General features: G+C 46.2%; 1 protein-coding gene across 10 annotated transcripts in view; it reads left to right on the forward strand.

The window, feature by feature from the left end:
- LARGE1 (LARGE xylosyl- and glucuronyltransferase 1) overlaps positions 1 to 27,681 on the forward strand; it is a 565,935-nt gene that overhangs the window by 115,117 nt on the left and 423,137 nt on the right. For all 10 annotated transcript variants that reach the window (XM_066259855.1, XM_066259874.1, XM_066259835.1 and 7 more), the window contains one exon: positions 21,788 to 21,975. In XM_066259855.1, the coding sequence (XP_066115952.1) occupies positions 21,788 to 21,975 (188 nt within the window). The remainder of the gene's footprint in view (positions 1 to 21,787; positions 21,976 to 27,681) is intronic.

Genomic DNA, 27,681 nt, shown 5'->3' on the forward strand with positions numbered 1-27,681 from the left:
ACTTAGCAAAATTGTTCCTACAGAAGTTTACCATAAAATGCCCAGTAGCAGCCTAATGATAAGGTACTGTTCACATTAAACTGTTCCTAGCAGGTGAATTTCCAGATGAAAGGATACTTATTCCTTTACGCAGCAAAATTTCAAAGACCAAAATAAAAACAGAAACGCATGATGATGTTATGGAAAATGTTCTAAACTCGTGTGTCACTCTCTTCTCCAACAGAAAAGACTAAGTATTAGACGTTTGCTAGGACGACTCCGTCTACCAGGCCGTGATCCCCGGGAACTACAGAGGTGGGGAGCACACTTGTCCCTGCTGTAAATGTCCCCGTGCCGTCATGCTTGTAGCCCTTGTCACTGCTTCCCATTCTGTCTTCAGCCAGGCAGAATGGGAACAAACTTCTGTCAGGCCACGCCCACCACACCTCCCCTGCTTGGAGCAAGTTGAAGGTGGCTACAGTTCTTCAGCTGAGAATATGTCAACTTCTTAATTTGAACGCTTCATCTCATCATTCAGGAGCTTTCTTCACTTACTTCTAGCAAAGTGGTTTCTTTCTTCATTTAAAAGCCATATCTTTGTAGCTAATACAAGTGACAAAACAGAGCTCTTCCCTTTATGGTCTCCAAAGGCAATTTTGTCAGTAGAGCGTAAAAAAGAAAAAAGTTACCGCTGTTTGTTGCCTGACATTCACCTTGAAAGGACATGTGTCTGTGGGGATTTTAAAGCAAAAAGGAAAAAAAAAAAAGAGATTGAAACTTCTGAAGTAATCTGAATAAATATAGTATTAATATGCTGGCTAGGTACTGCTATGGAAAAATTTTAAAACAGCTTTTGGAAATACCTGTCAATTATGTCTTAAATTTCACTGAACGTTAGAAGTTAGCATGTCAGAGTAGGAGATTGGATCCTTTGGTAGAGGGTCTTTCAGTCTTTGTGACGGGCAGGATAAACATAAACTGCGGTCAGCTCCCGGACAGGTCTAGTGTGGTCTTTTATCCTAATTCTGACTTCAAAATGGTAGTGGGATAATCTCTGGGTGGTACGGATTTTTAAGTATCTTTGTTGAGTTATGACCATCTCAAAGGAAAAGAATCATCTTTGTTTTATTTTACTTCCTTAGCACATATTAATTGGCTTTTGAGGCAGTTTGATGTAGAGTTTAGCGGCAGTTGGAGGTCGAAAATATTTTGGACTTAGCATAAGAAGATGTTTAAATTCCTGCTGTGTTGTTGCCCGGGTCCGTGGAAGTCCCAGGTCTCGGCTTCCCTCCACAAGTAGTTACTGAGCGGCTGCATTCCAGGTGCGCCAAGTGCACGGGCTCAGCTGAGACTGTGCTGGACACACAGCCCCTGCCCTCATGGAGTGGACACCTGGGCAGGGCACTTCTCAGACTCTGTCATGAGTTCCAATGCTCCCAGTCAGCGTTTGTCCCATCTTCTTAAGACCTTGTTACATAAGTATGTTTATGGTAACGAGAAATTTATACCACTCTCCTTAAGAAGCTGATGACCAGAGGAACCAAACTGTGCTGGAGTCTGGCTGGATGCTGCCGCCACAAGGAGTCCGGGTGTTAGAGGCTGTGAGCCCATGCGAGCACCCTAATGATGGGGGGACAGGGAGGAAGCAGCTTTCTCACTAAGTCCTTTTGAATTCAGATGTGAAGATTTTCAAAAACAGGTCTCTTCAGTCTGATGCAGGAGAGCTCTGCCCGGTGGGGAAGTCTTCATGGAGGAGGTGACTGTTGTGGGGAAGTCTTCATGGAGGAGATGAGTGCTGAGGGGGTCTGGAAGGACAAGTAGGAGTTGACCTGCTGCCAGGTAGTTCGGAGAGAGGGCATTCTAAAAGGCCAATCATAACATTGCTTTTATTTGGTTTTGAAATGTACATTATTTTATATCTGGTCTGAAATCCTAGGAATTAAAAGACATTTCAGAAGACTATTAAGACTTTACCAGGAAGACCATTAAAAAACAAAATGCCCATGTGCCCTCATGTCGTGCTGAGGTGAAGAGCATCACCTCCTGGATTAAGGTCGCCAGCCTACCGCGTGCTCCTTATTCCACTGCTTTCCCAGAGGTTTGGATTGACCAGTGAGCCAGGGGTTTCAAACATCTCCAGACCCTGTGTAAAATTGGGTGGAAAGTAATATCATTCATTAGCTGAAAGTACAGTGTGTCACTCACTACACTTAGAACCAGCCCCCTGCCTTCAGGGAGCTCACATTCTGAGGGGAAGAGGGTCAATACTTAGATAACCTTGCAGGTTAGTTAGTGGTAGGAAAGGAGGCTCTTCCTGAGCAGGTGAGAAGCGAGACCCGAAGGAATGTGAAGGGGAGGAAGGGTAGGAGGCTCTGGAAGGAGCATGCTCAGAGACCCTATGGAGGGAGTGGAGAGAGTTAGGCCTCCAACCTCTCCCCTCACTTCCCCTGTGGTGCTGCTTTATGAGGTCAGACTATTTCATACCATTTCCTGGCCCTGGAAAGAAGAACTCACCTTTCCCAGGTAACCTCTCCCAGCTCTGGAGAGCCTGAAATGGGATTCCAGGGGCTACGACTGTGACTGGCTGTGACTAATTCCTTAAAAAGCCAAGTGCCCTTTGGCTACAGAGGAGCAATACTGAATCTTGCCCTGATAGCTCATGATGGGGCAATTTGGAGAGGAAGTTATTGGGGATGCTCCATTATTCCAGTTAACACACTCGAATGAGAACCTTGGTGTTCCTTTGCATTATAAAATGAATGTAATAGTAAAAAAGTTAGAGTTTCCCTCCAAACCAGGGCCTTATTAGCAGACGCCTTCTACATTTTCCCCGGCATCTGAATAGTGTGCCCTACTTACTTACGCGCAGGAATTTTTCACTTCCTAATGATCTGGAGTTTTATCATTTAAAAGCATGTTTTTGCTACCTACTTGATTAAAAAAATTAAAGAGAAAAGAGGCTGTCAGAGTTGGCCCCAGGCACTTGCAAGCTGCCTGTGGCTTCCAGCACTGCGCATGCGCCAGCTCCCTGCCCTTCTCTCTTCATTTTCCCATCCTGCCCAGCTGTGGCGACTTACTGCACATGTCTCCAGGTAGCTACTCCTGTTTGCACGGAATGACTGTATAAATTAGGTCAAATAGCATTTCCTTTCTCTTCTGACAACTATTTTTTTTTTTAAGTGACTTTGACAAGAGTCAGGGGCAAATTATTAAATCAATGGGGTGACTTTCTCTGTACATCGGCTGCTAATAAACTTATAAAACTGGAATCTCATCGGGCAGAGAAACTCATTTTGCTTGACAAACAACTTAAAACTATTTGTAAACAAGAACAAATTGTGGTGTGCCTTTTTTTTCTCTCTCCCTCTAACTGGTCCTGTGGCTGTGGTTGGTATGCATGGGTTTTAGAGGTATTTTTTGTTTGTTGTTTGTTTTCTCTTGAAACATGTCAGATTTGTAGGAAGGGAGCCCTGGGTATCTTCATGTTTGGGTTACTTCTCTTTGTATTGTTGTCAGCCTGGGGTGGACCTCGCAGACAGCAGCCATTCCAGAAAGAAGTGTGGTGTAGCAGAAAGAACGCTTGAAGGTGTGTGCGTGTGAGACATGGGTTGACCAGTTACTCGAGTGATTGTATCAACATCCTTGTGCCCAGTTCTCTAATTCATAAAATGGGTAGTAAACTTAGATAAAATAATGTATAGTATATATTCTGTGTGTGTATACACACACACACACAGAGTATATATAAAAAATGTAGTATATATACTGTATATAGCATGTGTCATTTGTATAAATATCAAATATATATATATTTGTGCTTATTAGTGCCTGTAGTTATCCCTTGGAAGCAGGACAGATTTCTTTGAGGGTAAAATATCACTTTCTTTGTAACTTTTAACATATTTAATCTTGCATTGGAGTACCTAAACTTTCAAGTAGTTTAAAGCAGATTAGGGCATTAGACATCTTTACCTTCAATATCGGTTTCCTCAACTTGAGAAGAAAATTCAGAAATTCTTTAGTTTACTGCCGGAGGTCCCACTGTATAAATAGGAGATGACGGAGGAAGATAGACTCGAGTCGGAGTGCTGAGTTGCTCCATCACTGACTGGCCCTGGGGCTTTGGGCAAGTTTCCTAGCTTCCTTTATAAAATGGGGACAGTACTACCTAACCTACAGGGTTGGACTTCAGGAAGACTCCTTATATTAAGCACTTAAAATGCAGTGCTTGGCACTAACATACTGTTCAGTATGTGATAGAAAGTACTACTACCAGTAATAGTATTGTTTTCTTTATTGGCAATAAAGGAATTACTGCAATTGTTAAACAAAAGATGGAAAAGGTTTTCTAGTTAAACTGATTATTGTTGGCCTCACTGAGCAGGTGGTCCCTGAGGATGGGTTGGAAGTTGTCTTGTAAGGAAAAAAATAAGAAGAAAGTGAAGGATTGTCTTAGCGTTTCAGTATTGATTGGTTTTACCACCTTCGAAGTTCCTTCTGAGCCTTGAGTCCTCTTTTTCATCCACTGATGCAAGAAGACTCTAATCCCCTCCCCCACACCCTTCTTCCCTTTAGCTTTCAGCAGAGCAGAGCAGTCAGTGGATCAAGGGCCACTTCCCTGCCCAGATGGTCAGACTCACACAGTGGCATTAACACTATCCTGGTCTTGTTCCGTGGTCACGTCCCCTGCCCCAGCTAGACCGGGAGCACCATTTCTCAAACACAGTGGACTACAACGGATATCTGATTCAAGTTCAAAGACACAGCCTCTTGCCTGGAGAACCTCTGGTCGACACCCTTTCTTCCTTTTGCGACACTTATTCCTCAGTCTTCTTTCTCTCTTCCTCTCTTTTTTAATTGAATTTATTGGTATTACATTGGTCAATAGAATTGTATAGGCTTCAAGTATACAGTTCTGCCGTATAGCATCTACACAGTGCATTGTACGCTCACCACCCAAGTCACCTTCCTTCACTGTTCACCCCCTCTTTAGCCTTTCCCACCTGCCCCAACCCCTCTTCCCTCTGGTAATCACCACACTAGTGCCTGTGCCCATGAGGTTTTTGTTTTTGTTTTTGTTGTTTTTTTTTTTTGCTTATTCCCTTTACCGATCTCACCCAGCACCCCAACCTGCCTCCCCTCTGACAGCTGTCAGTCTGTTCCATGTAGTGTCCATTTTCTGTTTCTATTTTTGTTCAATAGATTCCACATATAGGTGAAACCAGATGGTATTTGTCTTTCTCTGACCGGCTTTTATCACTTAGCATAATACCGGGCCTTCTTTCTCTTTTCCCATCCCCTCGCTCTAGTCTGCTGTCCACTAAATCTCACACTCCTCTTACAAAATTGTTCTTTTCCTGAGAAAGCATAGCCCTTGCTGATAGGGACTCACTCTCTAGACCCAGCTAACTAAATATGTATTGCTAAGTGCTATGGTAGGCATCCTGGAAGACAGGTGTTTAGAGGGGGCTCTTGACTCTTAGACTTGGGTTTATATCTGCAAACTGGGGACAGTGGCATTTGTGTCACAGGATAGTTGTGTAGATTAAACCAGGCAAAGCACTGTAGTGTTTTCCCTGAAATGCTTGTGTCTTAAGATTGCTCAGGATAAATAAGGGTGACTGGTAGAATGTATTTTTATTTTATTTTATTACTTGATTATTTTGATAGGGGCTAATCTGCATTATTGAATCCTGACTGTTCTGATGTCAGCGGTTATTTTTTTAATTGAGGTGTAATTCACATACCAGGAATCTCACCCTTTTTAAGTATACAGTGTGACAGTTTTTATATTCAGTGGTTTTATGTATTTAGTACAGTCATAAGATTGCGTTGCTGTCCCTATGATTAATCCTAGAACGTTTCCATTACTCCCCATCATTAGCAGTCACTTCCCATCTCTTTCTCCCCTGAGTCCCATGTCAACACCTTCTATTTCTGTGGATTTGGACTGGGAGAGTCTTGAAGGGTTTCTTTCCCTCCTGTCCTAAATGCTTCCAAGTCATGAATCTGTCCATGTTCGGATCCGGTAAACATTTTTGAAAATGTGTGTTGATTTGATGATGTGGAAGAAGAAAATAAAAGTGACACAGCAGAGCAAGGAGGCAAGAACTCAAAGTTTAGACTTACTTTTGTGTTCCGCTTTCTGCGTGACTTTGGACGTGTCATTCCCTTGTCTGAACCTCAGTGTCCTCATTCAGGTAATTTGTGAGAATACTGTTCCCTCCCCAATCTTACTTTTCAGTCTGTGCATGGATGTATTGATTTGCTTTAAATGTGCTTGTTCTTTAAGTGTCTTGCTATGTTTTTATCCACAAAGCCAAGATTACTTTCTTTTTTCAGTTTCAGTATTTACATAAAAATAAGTATAGCCTGACCAAGTGGTGGCACAGTGGATAGAGCGTTGGACTAGGATGCTGAGGACCCAGGTTTGAGACCTCGAGGTTGCCAGCTTGAGCGCGGGCTCATCTGTCTTGAGCAAAGCTCACCAGCTTGGACCCAAGGTTGCTGGCTCCAGCAAGGGGTTACTCAGTCTGCTGAAGGCCCCTGGTCAAGGCACATATGAGAAAGCAATCAATGAACAATTAAGGTGTCGCAAGAAAAAAAAACTAATGATTGATGCTTCTCATCTCTCTGTTCCTGTCTGTCTGTCCCTATCTATCCCTCTCTCTGACTCTCTTTCTGTCTCTGTTAAAAATATATATATAATGTGTATATTTATTTGTGTGTGTGTGTGTGTATAAAACAGTGGCATTTTGGTTTTTTAGGTAGCTGTCTGGTGAGGACTAATGAATTCATTCATGCAAAGAACCCAGCACGGGATTCGGCACTTAGTAAGTGCCGATAAAAGTTCTTTGGTAGGCGAATGAAGGGTCAGCCAAGGTAGACTAGTTGACACTCGCCCATGTGAAACCCATTAAATAGGTTGTTCCAAATGATCCCAGCTGGAAAGTTTTCTTGACGTTGGGAATAGGGTGTCGGATATCTGCTTCCCATCCCTTGTCTTCACTGGCTTGTGGAACATGTCAGTGTGAAATTATAGATTTGGAAAAACAAATGTTGTGAGAGGAGCAATTCACCTTCTCCCACTCTCGTCAAGTGGCATGGGAAATGAAAAACGTCCAAACGAAGACAAATTTATTGGATACCAAAACCACCAGGCTATTGATTCTTAAAGCCAGACAGCAAGGTTATGAATTGGGTGATAAAAATGGAAAGCAGTAAGCTTGATGTCTAAGACGGGGACGGCTTTGTGTTATCACAGCTACTGGGTTCTCCTGACAGCCCCGCGACTAATGAACTCGCACTTATTAACTAGGCTGTTTGCTTTATGTGCTGCATCTGTCTAATGTGTTGTGTGAGTGAGATATCGCTGAACAATTTGATTTTTTTTATAGAAGCCTGGATGCCAGAAATTTAATCTCCCACTCTGAAGTTGGCAGGCACACGGGCTGAAAGTCCTTACCTGGAGGTTGTTAGATGCCAGGAACAATTCCACACCCCTGCAGGGGAGGGTGTATATCTCCTGGTGGGTTTTGGAATGGATCAGCGGGTGCTGTGTTTTGGGGGTGAGAGAGCAGTGATGGAACCCACGTTGATGTTGATTAGATGCAGGGAAGGTGAGTGTCCGCTTGGTCACACAGTGAGTCACTGGCCGAGCAGGACCAGAACTAGACTTCCCAAAGCCTGGTTTCATGCTCTTTCCTTTACACCCTTAGAATATTGAGACAAGTGAAGGCTTTTAGGCTGTCTGTCCATCCTCCAGGGGCCTTGAGTCAGTCCCGCTGCTCTCTGACAGGTGGTGTCTGAGGGACTGGGTGGCCCTGACCCCACAGAGCTGAAACGCCACCTCTGCATTCTCTGCCTCGTGGTGCTTTCCTCTCGTGACTTTTGCACAGTGGTGAAGGTCACTGCTATTGGAAGAGTGGTGTCCTCCCCAGAATGCTTAAACTGCAGTTCTAACCCCCAGCACCTTCAAATGTGTTCTTCTTGGGAAATACAGCCCTAGCAGATGTAATCAACTAAATGAGATCATTCCGGATTGGGGTGGGCCCTCGTCCAATACAACAGGTGTCCTTATAAAAGGGGAAGTTTGGACCCAGTCATGAACATAAGAATGCACGTGGGGACTAGTTGTGCTGCCATAGCTCAGGGAGCAGCAGAGTTTCAGAGACAAGCCTGGAACAGGTCCTTTCCAGCACCTTTGCAGGGACTGTGCCTTGCTCACACCTTGATCTCAGAGCTCTAGCCTGCAGAACCATAAGACGATAAACGTCTATTGTTTAAGCAACCCAGCGTGTGGTTGTAGAAGCAGTTCTGGGACACGAGTACAGTGCCCCACTTAGCACTTGTGCCCTGAAAGTTCAGTTAGTTCCGAGAGAGGGGAGAAAGCAAAAGGTTGGTGGTACCTCCTGACCCCCCTACCAGTTCTTTTTCTTTTCCAGTTGTCAAACTCATTACGTGCTCAACTAGGTATTTGATAGTCACCGTGTAGCTGCTCGGTGCCAGGTAGCATGCCAGGCACCTTTCCGCCGGGTCTAATTTTGATTCTACTTCATACTGTGTATGTGGTGTGTGGTGTCACTTAGCCTAGATTGAGCTGCAGTTGTCTCCTCTGTGGAGTAATCGTACACCAGTGTCAGATGTCTCGAGAAAATGGAATAAGTTGTAAATGTTGTTGGGTGCCCGACCATAGGCCAGGCACACTGTAGACTGCTGCCACGATCTGTACAATAGCTACTGTTGCTTGAGCTCCTCACATGCCCTGTTCTAGAGAGCCAGACTCATTACTATTGATAGAGGCACAGAGCAGAGGGATTTAGATGACCTTAAGGGAAGCCATTCTTCTCAAACAAGAACTTGGACACAAGTGTTCATAGTAGTCCCTATGCACAATAGCCAGAAGGTAGAACTCACCCCAGTGTCCATCAGCTGATGAATGGGTAAGCAGAAGTGGTGTGTCTGTGCAATGGAACATTAACCAGCCAGAAAAAGGAATGGTGCCGTGATGCATGCTAGAACATGCTTGCACCTCAAAAACATTAGGTTAAGTGAAAGAAACCAACACCATAGGACATATACTATACGTATGATTCCACTTATATATGAACTATCTAGTATTGGTGAATCCATAGAGACGGAGCGCATGGGTGGTTGCCAGGGATTGGGGAGGGGGAGTGCCTGCCGAACGGGAATGGAATTTTTCTTTTGGAGTGGTGAACGGTGTGTTTTTTGTAATTAGACAAGATGGCGGTCGCACAACATTATGAATGCACTAAGTTCCACTGAATTGTACATGTTAAAGTGGTTGATTTTACGTTATGTGGCTTTCACCTCCATAAAAAGAAAAAGCCATCCTTGTTTAATCATGAGGATATTTCTATGGCCTAAGTGAGGGGAATGTTGAATAGGTAATATGTATGACTATTAAGCCCATCACCCGCTATAATTCAAATTTTTGGAAACGGAGGCTCTTCACTATATGTACTCTGTGATTTCAGAGTCTGTTTCTATGACCTGAGGCAAATAATGTTTCTGTCTGTCTAAAAGGGGACTTTGCCTCATGACACGCTCCCTCTGTGGCTTTGGTGACACTGACTTTTCCTTCCCTTGCAGCTGGTACCCAGGACTGGGGCACAGGCCACCCCCAGACCAACCCCTGTCAAAGGAGACCCCGATGTTGCTCTGCACTGAGACCAGCTGTGATTCCCTCCCTGCAGCTGGAGGCCCCACCCCTCAGCACAGGCAGCTCGTGGTCTCAGTCCATCGCAGTTCCTTCAGGCCGCTTTAACAGAGCACCGGAGATGGTGGCTGACAAACAGTAGGATTCATTGCTCACCGTTCTGGAGCCTGGGAGTCTGAGATCAGGGTCCCTGCATGGTTGGGTTCTGGTGATGACCCTCTTCTGCTTTGTAAATTGCCAACTCTCCTTGTGTCCTCACATGGCAGAAAGAGTGCCTTTGATAAGGGCACTAATTCCATTCTTGGGGGCTCCATCCACATGATCTAATTATGTCCCAAAGGCCCCACCTCCATACTGGGGATTAGGATTTCTTTCTTTCTTTCTTTTTTTTTTTTTTTCATTGAATTTATTGGAGGGACACTGGGTAACAAATTATACAGGTTTCAGGTGCACAATTCCACAACACATCATCTGTACACTGTGTTGTGTGTTCACCACCCCAAGCCGAGTCTTCATCCATCACCACGCATTCCCCTTCTACCCTACCCCACTTCTCCCTCCCACCCCCAGCACTCACCTCATTGTTGTACATGAGATTTTTCCTTTCTTTTTTTCCCCCATAATTCTTCCTCCCTGCTTCATGGGATTAGGATTTCAACATATACATTTTTTTGGTGGGAGACACAAACATTCAGTCCATGGTACTCAGATGGACTAAATCATGACTGTGGCAACAAGAAATATCCCCCAAACACGAACCAATATTGCTATTGGGGTGGCTCCCCGCCGAGTCTGCACCCAGAATCATTCGGGTTGCCCTCTGGGCTGCACTTTTCCCTCCAGCCGTAACTCACTCGCAGAGTTGTTAGTTTTCTTAGCACAGATGCTGTCATTCCTGCTCAGATATCTTCAGTAGCTTCGCAGGGGCAGGAGGATGAAGTGCAAGTTCTCCTTCGCTTAGCATTCAAGGTCATCCCAGTCTGGTCCCCCTCCGTCCATCAGCCTCCTTATTTGACTCTAGAAGGAGTGGCTGGTGGCCAATCCCCAGGGCCAGTCCCACCCTTGCACTTTCCCTCGTGGTTCCCTCCACCAGGGCTGACTTCCCTTTTCTCCCCAGCCTCCTGAAATTGTGCCATCCTCTTGGGCTCAGCTCAGATGTTTTCTCCTGAGAACCATGTCTTCCCCGGTCCTGCCTTGTGCTTCTGGCCATGGCATCTGTGTCTGTCCATCCCCTGCCTCCTCACAAGGTTCCCCAAGGGCAGGTGGCACCCATTTCTCTACCCGCAGTCCCAGGCTGCGTGCCTGGAATGGAGGATAAGCCTGGGGAACACGTGCCGTGTGGGAAGGGATGAATGGCAAGGAGGAGAGAAAAGGGAAAGACACAGCTGCCTCCTTTTTACCATGTGCTACAAAAGATATTTGCATGAAATCTCCATAGGCCTTGGAATGCAGAGGAAAAATACACTCTGCAAATTAGACACGTAATCCTCCAATAGTCCGGAGGACTGAAGTGCATTTTGCAGTATCGGCCCTTGTTAAATGCTTATGAGTGTTTGCTTAAGCAGAATGAGAATGTGAGGCATGCCTGCTTAAGTCATCCTTTTCCAGGATGGAAATCAAAAGAACGAAGACCAAAACACTCCAACGAGTGGCTTCACGGGTAGCCTCATGGATGTGATTAAGATCTGATTTAACATTCAGAGGAGAAACATAAAAATCAGCCTTCCGGAGCTGTAGTCTGACCCCTGCAAAAGTGCACATCCTCAGGAAAGATCAATTTGCATTAAAGATCTATTTGGCGATGCACTGTCAAAAGAGGTTAATGCCGTAAGTGGAAATTTTTGATTGCTTCTCGATCTTTTCTCTCTTTTGGCTTCTCCACCTATGTTACCCCAAAGAGGGTTCTGTGCTATAAGTGACATTCACACCGCCCGCCTATTGACACCTCTGTTAAACTTGAGCTTCTGCTCTCTCAACCCTCATTCATTCATTGATTCATCCATTCATTCAGTGAGTGCCTCCCTCCTGTGTGCCTGCGTGGGTATGCATTGAATATGAAACGGTCATGGTGTTTACCCAACTGGAGGTTGAAACCTAGTGGGTTAGGCAGTCATTAAACAAGTAATCAGATAATTATATAGTTCCAAAATTTGATGAGTACCTGAAGGAAACAACCAGAGCACTGTGTGAGAGAGAATGAAATGGATGGAGGGGATGAGGCAGGGGAATCCTCGGGTATAGGATTGTCTGAGAAGATATCTCTGAGACAACAGCATTCAAGATCGAGGCTTGAAGAATGAGAAGGACTCAGTCAGGCAAAGAGAGCTATAAGCATTCCAGGGAGAGGAAACACATGCAAAGACCCTGAGGCATATTCTAGGAGTGGAAGGGCCAGTGTGGCTGGAATAGAGCAATATTAGAGAGAGGACAGAGATGCGGCTCTAGAGGTAGGTAGAAGTCAAGCCATGTAGGACCTTGTAGGCCTGGCTGTGACTTTGGGATTTTAGAGCTAAGGGGAAACATTTAATAACTTCAAGTCTGATCTGAATTAGGAGGCTACTGCAGTAGGCACAAGCAGGAGATCATGGTGGCTTGGATTCATGTACTGTCAGTAAAGCTGAGGAGAAGCTTGTATAATATTGGGGGAAAAACAGGCATTATAGGTAAAAATGGCAGGATTCGAGGGTGCGTGGATTTGGCACAATGGAAGGGGTGAATGAGGAATTGAGAATGGCTCCTAGGTATCTGGCTCAAGCAATGGAGTAGGTGATGTTTATGGAGGTGGAAAAGGCCTAGAGAGGAGTAGGAGCAGGTTTGGAGGGGGCAGTGGGTGTCAAGGTCCGAGGCACACGAGGAAGATTCTTAGACGTGTGAACCTGGCGGTCAGAGGAGAGGCTAGTGCTGGAGACACGGTGTGGGAGTCATCATCCTGGAGACTCACTGGGGAGAGAAGAAAGGATGGGTCTTCCTTAATCCTGGAACACTCCTGGCATTTGCCATTTAGAAGAGGGGACGCTCGAGAAGGAAAGGAGTGCTTGACATAAATATCTCAGAGGACACGATGTTAGTGCACCAGAGAAAGTTAGCCTTTCTGTGCAGCTGGCTGCACATGCGATATCAGAAATGAGAAAGAGAACAGATCTGCCTGCTTGATTGTGGATTTCCTACCCCAACAGTTGGTTTCCCAAGTAAAGGTGTGGAGAACGAGTACGGCTGTGTTCATCTGACTCACTGGATTGTTCCAGGATAAGACAGTTGGAAAAAGGAGGGCCAGGGAGGGTGTGCGTGCTTGCAAAGGGAGGTTGTAAGACACCGTGGCATCTAGGCCAAATGAGAGAGGCTATAAAGAAAATCTGGACCTGGGAGGATAGTGGGGTTCATGGTGACAGTGAGGAATGTGTACAGTGGCAGTCCTGGAGGCTGACAGACGGGGCTGGGCACGGCTTGATGACGATACTTAAAATGTTATGGTTGTACTATTCTTGGTGACGACAGGTTCTAAAATGTGAATCTGGTCCGTGTTAAGTGGCAGATGTTTTGAATTGGCCTTTTTGTGTGTGTGGAATTTAGGTGGTGAGGCAGAGTGGTGTGTGGTGGGAACTAAAGTCTTCAAAGAAGGGGAGGAGTTGCCAACTGACAGTGACAAGGACAGAGAGAGGAAGGGGAGCCACAGAACAAGGGTCTTCCTATGAGGGAGGACAATGAGGTTTCCTAGAGAAAACTGGGAGCCAGGAGGACCGACACCCCCATCCTATAGTCCTTAGGCACCTGCCTTGAGGAGCAGGCGAAAGGGTCAGCAGGGAACCAGGTGACCGCTGTCGTGCATCCCAGCACAGGAGGGAGAATGAAGTGAGAAGAAGTTGGGGATAATGGGGAATTCACTGATCCCATCGGGGAAGTTCCACAGAGTTCCACAGGTGGGGCTGGGAGGAAGGAGTAGGCAGGAGCTCCTGTAACGAGAGAGTAGTTTGTATGATAATGAATATCCAAGGAGGCTGCTGTCTGTGGCTGTGATACTCAGTGATCCATGCAGTGAATATTTACTGATCGACTCTTTCTCCACCAGGTACTGTGCTAGCAAGGAGCAAAACTGTACCAGCCAAAATAGAGAGGATGCCTCCCTTCCCTTGAGTCCCCACGCTCTGACTGAGGAAGAGACAAGCTGGTCATCAATTTGTGTGTCCTGTAGCAAAGAACTCAGTTCCTGTTTTTATATTTTATTTATTGATTTTTATAATTTTTTTAAATTTTTATTTATTAGTTTTTTTACAGGGACAGAGAGAGAGAGTCAGAGAGAGGGACAGATAGGGATAGACAGACAGGAACGGAGAGAGATGAGAAGCATCAATCATCAGTTTTTAGTTGGGACTCCCCAGTTATTCATTGATTGCTTTCTCATATGTGCCTTGACCGCAGGCCTTCAGCAGACTGATTGTTGGGCGGATAAAATGTATTATGCTCACTTTGTTAAAGATGCCGTCGCCCAGGTGATATTAATGTGTGTTGGGGGCAGGCAGGATCATTGTAGCCTGGGGCTTGGTTTTGGGATTAAGCCTCTCCCACCCATCTTGATGTGGGGTGGTACAATCCAATCATGCCTCAGAGAAGTGACTTTGTATTAGAGACTTCCCTATTTTGCATATTGGATTAAAGGGTTTGAATCTCACTATAAAATGGGGACAGAACGAGAGTTTGTGCTCTTGGTTCCTGGGATGATTAGCATGAGAGAGCAGAGAGGAGAGCAGAGAGAGGCCACGTGGAGGAGGCCAGGAGAAGCAGCCAAGATGGCGGAGTGCTGAGTGAGATGCCAGTTTGTGCAGTGTTTGTATCTGGGATAAGGAAGGAGATGGGGAACTGAGGAGAATAAGGCTGGTGAGCTAGAAACCTTTGATTCTAGGAAACTCGGATAAGTCAGTAGCTTTGTGATCACTGAATGTGAGTGGGTTTTGGAGCCCAGTGTATGTTTTTGCTTGCCCGCCGAGTGCAAGCTAGGATTAAAGATGATGGCCCATCAGCTTTTGGCTCCATTGTTTCTTTACCAACTGTCCGAATCCAATGCGAACCTGCATGGACCGGGCGGCTGTGATGGTGGCCCTGGCCCTGGCTTCTCGCTTTACACCGAGTAACCCCTTGCTCGAGCCAGCGACCTTGGGTCCAAGCTGGTGAGCTTTTTTTGGCTCAAGCCAGATGAGCCCACGCTCAAGCTGGCAACCTCGGGGTCTCGAACCTGGGTCCTTCCGCATCCCAGTCCGACACTCTATTCACTGCATCACCACCTGGTCAGATTATTTTTTAAGGAAACACTAGCATTTGCATCCCAACGTTTTCAACCTCTAGATCGGTATTGTTGGCCTCTTTGTCTCAGTTTTCCTTTTTATGGGAAGGGGGATCATGATGCCTCCGTGGGTGGTGTTGGTGGTGCATAGTCATTATTCAAATGTGGGAGAAGTGTTTTTGATGGGAATGGGGCAGGTCATCAGAGCCCCTTCTAGTCTAGAAGGTGCTTTTGTTTAATTAGAAAAAGGCACTTTTCCTCCTAGAAACTCTGCTTCGGACTGTTAAGAGAACTCTTGTAATAAATACAATATGTAATCAACAAAGTCTGGGATGTTAATGGCTCTTGGGAGTGCACTGCAGATCCCTGCTGGGGAGAGGTGAGGAGGGTAGGTAGGTGTGGCAGGAGGCCAGCCAGCTTTGTTTATTAACCAGTTGTTTACTAAGTGTTTCAGTACAATCATTTGCCACTTAATGATGGATTATGCTTCGAGAAATGCGATGTTAGGCGATTGATCAAAGGTATGGCCTATTACACACCCAGGCTATATGGTGTGCCATATAGGTTTCATCGTTGACCCAGATGTCATTACGCAGCGCATGACGGTACAGACCTTTCGAACAGTGGCGTGCCCTGGCATCACCCAGGATCTTGTTCAGATGCAGATTCTGATTGAGTGGGGCCCAAGCTTTTGCATTTCTGAGGAGATCTTAGCTGCTGCTGAGGCGCTGGGTCAGGGACCACACCCTGGACAGAGATGGTTCACTGTAAACCTTTGTCTTAGCTGCTCCTCTCATCGCGAGGTTTAAAACAAACCTGATCCTTTGCCCTTCAGTGGTTTTAGTCTAATGAAGAGAGATTCATGCACAGGACATGATTAGAAGACAACTAAGTGGTCAGGAATGCGTTACTGACACCTACGGGGGTTCAGGCAGGGAGGGAAGGGAGCTCCAGGTCTGGACTTGCCAGAGAGGTTCTGCAGAAGCCTTCAGACTCGAAATCCTCCCCACCCCATGGCTCAGCGGGGGAGGGAGAAAGGACATTGCAGATAGTTAGGGTGTGTATAAGAGGGTGGCTTGGGTAAAGGCATGAGCTGGTGATATATACTAGCTGTTGGCCAAATAAGTTTGTAAAATATGATTTTTATGTTTGCTTGCTTATAGTTTGTATTAAAGGCTGGGCAGTGCCAGGTATATATGATCTGTAAAATTGCAAATTACCTTCCTGGAGGGGAGGAAGAGTTAGAATTGGTGTAGGAATTTTTAATTAAGACATGTAAATATTGTCTTCTAAAGGATTTTAAGGAAGGGGAAGAGGGAGTTTCCAGATAAGTTTTATCTTCTTTGTTGTCTAGCAAGTAGTGGCCTCAGTCCTTCCAGAGAACTATAGTTACACTCTGACTAGATGACCCAATTGTCCTTGTAAGCCAGGAAGCTCGCACACTCTTCTCCCTCCACTCTCCACAGAAAGGAGGGGGCAATAAGCCTGACCTTTCCTCTGTAAAATGACGTTGCCAATACTAAGTTTTACAGTTTTTTGGCACCTTAACATAGAATGATCCACCATTATTTGGCTCCACTGTTTCGTTTTTGTTTTTTGTTTTTTCTCAGAGACAGAGAGAGGGATAGATAGGGACAGACAGACAGGAACGCAGAGATGAGAAGCATCAATCATCAGTTTTTCTTTGTGGCACTTAGTTGTTCATTGATTGGCTTTCTCATAAGTGCCTTGACCGGGGGGCTACAGCAGACCGAGTAACCCCTTGCTCAAGCCAGCGACCTTGGGTCCAAGCTAGTGAGCTTTGCTCAAACCAGATGAGCCTGCGCTCAAGCTGGTGACCTGGGGTCTCGAACCTGGGTAATCTGCATCCCAGTCTGACATTCTATCCACTGCACCACCGCCTGGTCAGGCGGCTCCACTGTTTCTTTATCGTCCATCCGAAATCAGTGAGAACCTGCATGTGAATGGCTGTGATGGATGGCGGTGGCCCTTGGCCCTACACTAGCAATCATGCAAATAATGATAATAGCAAAGCTAGCATCTGTTGATGTTATAGCAAAGCTAATGTCTGCCATAGGACCTGTTTTATAAGCTCATTCCAGTACTTTGCACTCTTAGGAACTGGGACAGCACCTTGCAAGAAACGGTCACTGGAGACTGGGGATGACAGTTGTGACTGACAGGATTCAGCCAGTCTTCTCGTTAAAATCCATGGCCCAAATCTGTTAAATGCCCATAGGATCAGTTTGGGATCCTAACCGATTCTGAAGGGTTCCAGCCATACGGTTCCTTATACCTTTTTTAAATTTAAAGTTACAGTACTTAGATTTTCCTTCCCTCTTCATGTGCACTGTTTCTAGAAATATAAACATCTTGAACACGCTTGAAAAATAATTTCTAACATCCATGATGCTAATTAAAAGACAGCCTCTGGTGTTGATCAGGGGAGGTCTGGAGCAGTGTTTGGAATGTAGGCTTCTGACTCGAGTCTTTCAAGTGGTAACCAGCCACCCCTGCAGGGTATATATTCCCAATTAGGCTCCTGCTGATGTTAACTCAACACACCTAGCAAGTAAAGTAAAACCAAGGTGTGCATACTGCACTGTCTGAATTGAGATATTTTGAATCAGGCAATGTAACAGGAAGGCACAGTGATTTCAAGCTTCTGAGTATTTCTAAATCGTAAAAGCCATGCATACTCCTTGCATAAAATTTAGGAAAAACATATTCATATAATTGAAATAACTCACATTCTATACATAGAGATAACATTCAACGCTTATCCTTTTTCATATCTATAGCTGTGGAGATCTGTGTACGGGTTCATAGAACTTATCACAGTGGACTGAGGGATACTTGCAATCACATTTTGTGTTCAGCTCTGAATGCTCCTTTTGTGGCTTAGTAGATCGTGATCATTTTTTATGGCTTGTACAATATTCTCTATAAATGAAATGTTCGGTGGTTAAGACATAGGAGGAGACATACGGAGAAGATGTTTAGGAGGAGAAATTGTCCAGCTTGGTCAAGAAATTGGATGATGTTGGATTTAAGGGAGGGACGGTTAGAGATGAGCCTCAGACAGCAGGGTTAACAGGTCGGACAGTTGCTTTCACCCTGTATGGGCAGGTTAGAGACTGGTTTTCCTAGGTCATTGGCTCATGCTTGCGATGTACTGTACTCCCCCATGTATAAGACACATCTTAATTTTGGGGCCCAAAATTAGAAAAAAAATGTATTACCTAAAGTTATTGAACTCAAGTTTTATTCATCATAAAATGCATACAGCCTGACCTGTGGTGGCACAGTGGGTAAAAGCACTGACCTGGAACACAGGTTGCCGGTTCGAAACCCCGAGCTTTCCTGGTCAAGGCACATATGGGAGTTGATGCTTTCTGCTCCTCACTCCCTTCTCTCTCTCTCTCTCTTTCTCTAAAATGAATAAATAAAATCTAAAAATACATTAAAAAAATAAAATGCATACAACTCCTCATCACTGTCAAAACTCCCACCCATTAGCTTGTTCTCATCTGTGTCTGATGACAAATCACTGCCTTCAACAATGAGTGCAAAAACAAGCACAAAAAAGTGGGAAATGCAAGTAAAAAAAACCCCACTACAACCACTGTATAAGACGCACCCAAATTTTAGACCCCACATTTTCTGGAAAAGGGTACATCTTCTCCATGGGGAAATACTGTAAGTTCCAGCCCTTCTCCAGTTTCTTCCTTTCTTCCTTCTTTTTGTGTTGATTCCTGCGTTGACTTCCTGGAGTAACTTCTAGCATCAACTGAGATTTTTCTTTAAAATGTGTCTTTAGTGCACAGAGGTGTCATTTAAAAGTCAAAGCCATGAAGGAATGGTTTGTTTTTGTTTTTGTTTTTTTACCTGCTGAGTTTAATTTCCGGTACCAGAGTTATAATAAAATGCAAGCCAACCTTGACTCTGTTTTGAAAACTTTATATAAACAATGCCAGTTGAAATGAACTTTTGCAGATGGAGAGAGGAAAAGGAGGGAAATAGGGGTTTTTATTAAAGAGTTTTAAAACATGTTTTTTAAATATTAATGCCTCTTGAGTTCAGTCTGTTTCTGCTCTCCCCGAACATGTACCTTCATCTGTAGCGTTCTGATTATATTCCTGTCTATTCTGCTTTTTTACTCTTTGAGGTGGGAGCAAACATGGGTGCTCTGTTTGACCCTGGGAAAGAAAATACTCATAAGATTTCATATGAATTATTGAAGTTAGATCAAAAGGAAAATACCCCCTGAAGGTTGTTAAGAGTCAAAGTCAATTTCTTAGGGGGAGCAGAGCCCACAGCATCTCTCCTTAGCAGCGTATCAACTTTTGCCTGTTAATTAATCATTTTTAGGCCTTAGTTTTCTTGTCCATAAAATGGGGGTAAAAAAATAGGTTATTTTGAGAAGTAAACAAGTAAAAAATGTAGAAAAGGTCATATAGATATATATATATATAGAGAGAGAGAGAGAGAGAGAGAGTAAAGTGCTACTCACTGCTAGTTGTCTTTGTTATTATAAGTGAACTGTTAAAAAGAAAAAGAGTGATTTTAATGTGATGGTTAGTCCTGAAGGACAATGGAGCAGGTAGGCCCTTTCGGCCCATCAGTTAGTACTTGTCTGTTGGGATCGGGTTTCTGCCAAATCCTACGGGGCGGGAGCAGTGGAGAAAGAAGACCTAAGGCTGCTCTTGGGTTCTCAGGAAGAGCAGGGATCACCCCTCACGAGCTTGATGGGTCTTTGCTTGTCACTCAAGGGATTTCTTATTTCAGCCTCATGACTACCCTCCCTGGCAGAGAAGGCTCGCTTCATTGTGTAGAGCAGCGGTTTTCAACCTGTGGGTCGTGACCCCGGCGGGGTCGCCTAAAGCCATTGGAAAATACATAATGCATATCAGGTATTTACATTCCGAATCATAACTGTTGCTACAGTTATGAAGTAGCCACCAAAATTGTTTTTGGTTTGGGGTCACCGCAACATGAGGAACTGTATTGCGGGGTCATGACATTAGAAAGGTTGAGAACCACTGGTGTAGAGGAATAAAATAAGCTTATGCAGAGACAGAGGACTTGCCAAGGTCATAGCTAAGTCAAGTGTGGCACTGGATTTGAATCCAGACCTCACCCCACAGCCTTCTTCCCTGGGGCGTGCCCTCTTCCCAGAGATGATCATTGTCTCCTCGGTTCTCGTGCTGACTGGCTAGCGGAGTTTGTTTGCAGGGTGTGTTTCTCCTTGTTCCACAGGGGCCTGTGTCTTCAGCCCACATTCTTTGTTTTAATAGACTTTTTTCTTTTCTTTTTTTTTTTTGGCTTTACTTTCTTGTGTACACCCTCCAGCCCTGTGGTCTCTCATCTGTTTCAGAAGCGGGTCATTTAGAAAAGTGTCAGAGGGGCTGCCGGAGAAAGCCTGGCCCTGACAGGCGAGATTGGCTCCATTAGGTGTTTATTGCCGGCAACTTGCTGAACACAAGCTCCCAAAGCTTCGAGAGGGTTGCCTTTGGTTAAAGTCTGACTCCATTTGTTCCTTCAGCAGACAGTTTTCAGGCACCTGCTGGTGACAGGCAGGCTGCTGAGTCTCAAGGAATGCCAGGAGAACCCACCAGGCCACCCTGCTTCTGGGAACGGCAAGGATGGTGGGGAAGGGAGACAGTTCACCCAGACCATTGTCCCACGAGGTTTGACGGTGATGGCAGAGGGAAGGGTCCCCCGTGAGAGTGTCTAAGGGGACACTCCTTTGGGAACCGGAAGCCTCACCTTAGAGCTGTGTGCAGTGGTAGGTTCTGCTCCGTCCGGAAGTTTCCAGTGTGACCTCTGTGTGAGGAGCTGGTGGAAATGGGATTTCATGGTCTGCTGGGCATTTAATTCCTTTCTAAGTCATATGAGTTTCTGGCTCTATCCTCAGGTGAAAGGTCATGGGCCCTCTGCTCCATCTGCATTGACCTTCTCCCTCCTTTTTTTGTTACATTTCAGCCCGTCTTCCACATGGTCTAAGGATTGTCCCTTTGCAGACTGGGTATAGGTCATCTCTCCATCCCTCCCAGTCTCTATAAACATTCTAATTGTCCTTCATGCCTTTGTGGACATCTTCTTCCATGTTAAAGACGGACGCTATTCAGACAGTCCTGTTGAGCATGTGTAGATTTTCTACACAGTGGTGGAGATGTGCTGCTCTCCTGCCGATGACCTTGTGGCCTGCCCAGCCTCCTTGCCTTTGAGAGTGTGGTCAGCCGGCCCTGCGTGCCTTCGCGGTTCTCTCTGCCTGGAACACCCACAGGAACGGTCCTGCCATCCTGACTGCACCTAACCGATCGGTCAGCGACCTCATCGCCCTTCCAGACAGCCTTCTGCAAGTCTCGGGTGTCACGTTCTTGGAGTTCCTGTGGATGTTTTGTATTGATTCCTCTTGTTAGGTTGTGCTCTTTGAAACCAACCCTTGTTCTACTTTTTCAACACACAGCCCCTGCTTAGTGCTTGGTCTATACAAGGGGCTAACTAAGTGCTCCTTTAATGAGTGTGTTAGTTCAGGTTTCAGAAGAAACCTATAGCATAAAATGCATGTGGGTATGAGTGTGTGTATGCACACTTCAGAGAGAGAGAGAAAGAGAGAGAGAGAGAGATCCCTTATAGTTTTTTGTCAACCTTTATATGTTTATTTTTTAAAGAACTGTCTCAGTTTTGATAGATCGCAGGACAGCAGCAGCATCTCTTGGGATAAAAGGTTAGCAGGAAACCGTCGACGAGTCAGACTCCCAGGATCTACAGGCTGTCTCTCTCTGCAGTCTGCATCCACTTACAATGCTGGGAACTGAGCCCTCCCCTCTGCTCTTCCTTCACAGGCAGTATTATGAGGGAGGCCGAGGACTCCAGGCTCCGGGCAGAGAAACGGCGCTGGGATTAGGGATTGCCACTCCTGGGAGGATGCTGGGAATCTGCAGGGGGAGACGGAAATTCCTGGCTGCCTCACTGACTCTTCTCTGCATCCCAGCCATCACCTGGCTGTACCTGTTTGCTGGGAGCTTTGAAGGTAAGAAGGAAGCTTTGCGTTGTGAGGAGGAAGTGGGGGGGGGGGGCAGGAAGAGAACACTGGCTGCCCCAGAGTCTAGGGAGAGCCTCCGAGTCATCTCATCCCAGCTTGTCATTTTGTAGAATGGAATACCGGTCCCAGTCACCGGGAAAGACTTGCCTGCATGTACACAGGTAGTTGGAGAGAGTCAGTAATGTGAGGGGAGGAAGATAAACAGAAGCATGATGAGGTGCACCTGGGCGCAGTGGTCTGGTGGGGGGTGACGCAAATGTCAGTCACTGGCTTTGTGCGTGGATCTCAGTGTCGGTGATGGGGACAGGCTGGGCCCTAGAGGGATTACTTAGCTATTCATGGAGCCAGATGTTTCATTCTCCCTTCCATCCATCCATTCATTTACACCCCCCACACACACTATTTTGTTGTTGTGGTTGTTGCCAGTGCAGGGGTTTGATATCTGTGCTAACCCAGGTGCTGGACATGTCGTGATGTGGCACCTGGACCTTCTCCGTTCAGGGGCGGACGCAGACAGGTGAACACACGCCTGACACATCTGCTGCACATTGCAGTGCGTGGTGTGAGGAGGCAAGCCTGGGGGCCTGGGGGAGACGCGTGCCGGAGCTGCCGGGCGGGGCAGGGCGTCCAGGATGATCAGTCATCCTGGGGGGCCCAGTCCAGGAATGCAACAGAGGAGCGTCCCGCCCTGACCAAATATGATAAAAACAAACGCTAATCCCTGCCACTTTCCGGAAGTCAGTCAGTAGAAAGGACAAGACCTGCACTCTTACAGCCGGCAGTGTCAAATGCATGCCATGTGCAGTGTATCAAAGGTGGGTTTCCGAGCTTTGGGGCAGGCAGGCAGGCAGGGTAGCGTTGAAGGGCACTTTCTTTTTCTTTATCACTACACTGGAGTTAAAAGAGAAAAATTAGCTCAAAGGAAAAATCTGACTCAAGGAAGTCACTCCTGTGTTTTTAAACATTTTCTTTATGCATAATTTTATTGACAGCTCAAGGCTACCTTTTAATTAGGAGTTCCACTTCAGTTTCTGAGATTTGCCCTGCACTAGCTAGACTGAATATATAAACGAGGTGGGACTGTGGGCCTGCATAGCAAGGGAGGGCCCAGTGTCCCAGCCCTGTTCCTTTTCTGCCCTAACACCTCTGGAAGTGGTGGGCCTTGTTGCATCTGAGCAGCTAGAGAGAGTCAGATTATTCCGTGGCAGTATGGATGGTTAATTCTTGGCAAAGGAATCAGAGGGAGGAATGTGAGTTGGTGATAATCCTGGAAGAGATATAAGGAAGCATTCCCCTAGGGATGGTGGAGGAGTCCTTACAACACAAGGCTCAGAGTGCCCCAGGCCAGGATTAGGCTCAGTGCATTGAAACATTGTTCACAGTATAACTAGACTACTGCCGCTGATACTAAGTAACAGTAGCAGCAGTAGTATAACAATAATGATAATGGTGACAACAATATAAACAATTAGTACTTTGAGCATGTCTACCTACCAGGCATTGTTGTAAGGGCTGTACACATCTTAGCTATTTCTCCACAATCATCCTGTATAGTAGGTAGAGAAGAGATGGAGCAGATAAGCTTCAGCGATCTGCCCAAAGCCAGTCAAGATGGGGCCTGGATTATTGGACTCGAGAGCTGGAGTTTTTCACTACAAAACCATGGTTGTAGATCGGGGCTTCAGTGAGGTAGCAAACTTTGGCAGGGCGTTTGACGGGGTGTCAGATGACCTTTCTGGGTGCCTTGAGGGAAGTTGCAGAATTTGGATTTGCACTCTGTCAATAGACTCAACCCTAAAAGGAGTAGGCAAAAAGGAATTTGGGGGCTAACAACACTTTGTAAGTTTGAAGGTAGGGCAGGCTTCAGGTAGGGTTGGATCCAGGGGCTCACATGATTTTTGTGTGGTTCAGTCTCTTTTCATCCCTTTGCTCTCCTCTCCTCTTCTATGGTTTCTTTCAGGAATAGCCATATTCCTACGCAGAAGAAGCTTTAGTTTACAACCTACTCCTCCCCCACCCCCTTATTCCTGTAGAAGGAGGAGTTCTTCCCCCAAATTCTCCAAGGTTGCCTCTGATTGGATGGCCTCTGGTTATTGTTCAGAGACCAGTCACTGTGACTGGGAAGGCTGAGCCCTGCACCTCTTTCTGGTCGTAGAGTAGAGACGAGTTCCCTGAAACCTGTGGAGTGACGCTGGGAGAGGGGTGGCCCCCAAAGATAAATCACACAGTTTTCCAGAGGAGAGACTGGGAGTTGATCTGGATGATGAGACTTCATAACTGACTGTGCTTAGGGGTGTGTTGTCAACTTGAAGGCTCTTTCCCAGTGCCATGCTATCTTGCCCACCCTCGCTGATTAAAGACCGTGACCCTTGACTTTGAATGATATTATTAGACTGGCAGATAGATTACAGGAAACTGGCAAAGTTGAGAAAATATTCCAAAATAACACACACAGACCAGGGGTGGGTTCTGTCCCTATAATCGTGAAGCTTAACAAGAAACCTTACCCTTTGGACCAAATCAGCACCCACAATATAGGGGCTGGGTGATTTGGTACATTAACAGAAGTATTATTCTAGCTAGAATGATGAAGGTGACAGATTTAACGGGTAACAATCTACAGGGCCACTGCTTTCATTTCTGGTTGCTTTACTTTTAAAATGTTCTAGATAAGTCAGCACTCTTAGGAGAATCTCCATGAATGACAGTGCCAATTTCAAACCTTGTCACATTTAGAAACCGTGGAAAGAATTGAGGCTGTTTACCTTGGAGAAGCAGAGGCTTCAGGTATATAAGATCAGCTTCAGCAAACAGTCAAAGGGCTGTCGCCTGACAGATCAGGATTACTCTGATGGCCCCTGGATCTATGGCAGGACGTGGCATGGAGCGTGAGGTCCAACTTTTCACTGCAAGGATTATTCTGTCCAGTGCCGGACTGGGAGGTAGTGAAATCAGCGCCATGAGCTGTGTGCAAACACCAAGGCAGTGTGGTGGGAGAGAGGTGAACATCGGGGACAGTTGATCAGGATGGCCTGCTTACCTCCCAATCCGGAGATCCCGAGACTCTGGAAAAGGCTGTTTATCGGGACACAGAAGCTACCATGGAGCTCTGCCCATTGCCGCAGACGTCAGCGCACTTCCAAACAGCCCTGCAGAGACATTCTTCTCTCTGTAAACACAACTTTGCAGTCTATTTATTGACACCCTTGAGTTTTCTCTTTCATGGCAGGGGGAGCCATAAATAAGATTCTGAGCTGCTGTCTGCTTTCCTGGAAATGCTAGTCAGACTTAATGCGGGTTTATTTCTTTTTCAACCGGTTTAATTTCAGTGGCTCTCCTGAGAGCAGAGCCTAGACCTCTCCTTGCTATAAGAACGCTCCCAGTGTGAGCTGTTAGAACTCGATGACACGCAGAGGCACGATGTACTGAGCGAGCCCCGGATGGGAGTCCAGGTGTCTCAGGCCCTGGAATCGGCCAGGGTAGCTGGAGTGGGAGTGGGGTACAACCACTCGTTCCAGAGCTTCGCCTCCTCCTCCTCTGTGAAATGATATTCTAAAAGTAAAGCACCCCTCTTGGGTAACAACATTCTAGAAGGTGGTGATTCTAAAGCATTTCATGTAAGTGAGTTAGAAATGATCCGTCCTCTCCAATTCATGGGATGTCTGATGGGAAGAGGAGATAAGCTTCTTGGGATTTGCTCCTGAGTGTGGATCCAGAACCAGCGGATGAAGGAATGGGGAAGCAGGCGTTTTCTCAATGTGAAAAGAATGCTTCTTCTCACCATTAGATCTGCCAGGTATTGGAGTCCACCATCTGGGAGAGTGATGAGATCCCCATTCCCAGAACGTTTCTCAGAGGCCAAGCGACCCTTTGGTTCAGAATGCTCATCAGGGGATGTTTTGTTGGTACTTAACCCAAGTTCCTAAGCCCTGCTTCTTACTTTGTTTCTTCCAGCTTTGTTACTTTGCCATCTCAGTTAACACCCCCAACTCCTCGCTCTCCCAGGCTCCAAGCCTTGGAGTCCTCATTCTCTTTCTCCTTCATTCTCTCTATCATGCGGTTGCTGTGTTCTGTTGCATCTGACCTTGTCCTCTGCATTCCTGCTGCGTGCTTGGCCCTGGGGCAGCAGCAACTCTTCACCCTCCAGAGAGGAGCCGGAACCGTGGCCTCTGGTCTTCCACACGCTCTTCCTCCTCCCTGGGACTTGGCTGCTCTTTGGTCCCCCACCCCGCTCTTCCTGCACCCGTATGCCTGGCCGACCTGGCTCTTCCTCTTTCACTGTTAACATGGTTGTTCTTCACCAGTAACTGTTAGTTTCCTCTGCTGCATGCCCCCTGACTCCCGTTCTTTCCCCCTTCTTCATATCACAACAGTTTGTTTTTCTTCTCTGTATCATCCCCTGTGATCAGGACTGGCTACAAGTGTCAAGGAAGGAAGGGAGCAATTCTCTTGCATTCATCTTTCCATCCCTAGCTCCTACACCAGTCCCAGGGAGAGAGCTGGTCCCCAACTGTTTGTTGAATGAATGAATGAATGAATGAATGGGGGAAGAAGTGGCGTGCCCACAGTTCTCACCACTGCCTCCTGGATTAACTCCAGACCCCTTTTCCTGGCTCTGGGGTCCTCCACAGCCTTTCCTCCTTAACTTACCATTTCTTTTTCACTCAGGTGGGTGCCTTGTCCAACTGCCTGAGGAAAATTCCACTTTGCCGCTTCTTAGATTTGCCCTTGGTTTTTTCCTGCTCAGTGTGTAGATCTCTTTACCATGACCCTTCCTCCCAACCAACACCTTCAATGCCCAACCTCAGTTTCATTTTTACCCAGATGTCTGATGCCACACAGAAGTGTCTGTGTCAACCATCACCATGGGACGTTTTGCTAGTTGGGTGTCTTTCTAGTCACGTGCTCATGAGTTGACTCTTCTAGTGCCTGAAAACCACTCTTACTGGGTCCTTAGGAGATGCGGACTGGGAAGGATTCTAGATATTGAGGGAAGCAGGAGCCACTGGTTGGCCAGACTGGTCCTCGTGCTCTGAGCATCTGTGCTCTGGAGACCTCAGGATAGTGTATCGGGAGCCTCCCCCTCCTTCTGGTTGTGCTGTTTGTGTTGGGACTTGAGTGATTCCATGCCAACACACCTCCGTGTGAGTTAGATCATGCCTGTTACTTTCCACCACGATCCCCTTTTCTCGTGGGCATGTGATTTTATTTGTGAGCTGTGTTTCTTTCTTTTCTGCCCATCAAGGAAATGGTGCTTAGCTGTTACCGAGTTATCAGCATGAGGAAAGAGTGCTTTTCAGTCATTCGGAAAATTGTTCACACAGGCCGGGCTCCTGGTAATTTATAAACAGTTCTGCGCAGAGGCTCTGGGTAGGAACGCCCCCAAATCGGGGTGGGTGCAGGGGTTACTCCAGAGCAAATGTCTGCAGAAGAGGCAAAGTCCTGACTATTTAAAACCAGTGTCATGAAGAGGCACAGACACTAATTTCTGAATGGATTTCAGAGCACCACACCTTTGTCATTCCTGAGGCCTCAGTTCACTGTTCCTGCCATTCTTACTGACACAAACTTCTGAAAGGAATGGTTGGAGAGTCGTCATGATACATTTCAGCAGAAAGAAATGGGGGCCCTGGCCGGTTGGCTCAGTGGTAGAGCATTGGCCCAGTGTGTGGAAGTCCCGGGTTTGATTCCCGG

Source organism: Saccopteryx bilineata, chromosome 1 (assembly GCF_036850765.1).
Source record: "Saccopteryx bilineata isolate mSacBil1 chromosome 1, mSacBil1_pri_phased_curated, whole genome shotgun sequence".
Lineage (NCBI taxonomy): Eukaryota > Metazoa > Chordata > Mammalia > Chiroptera > Emballonuridae > Saccopteryx > Saccopteryx bilineata.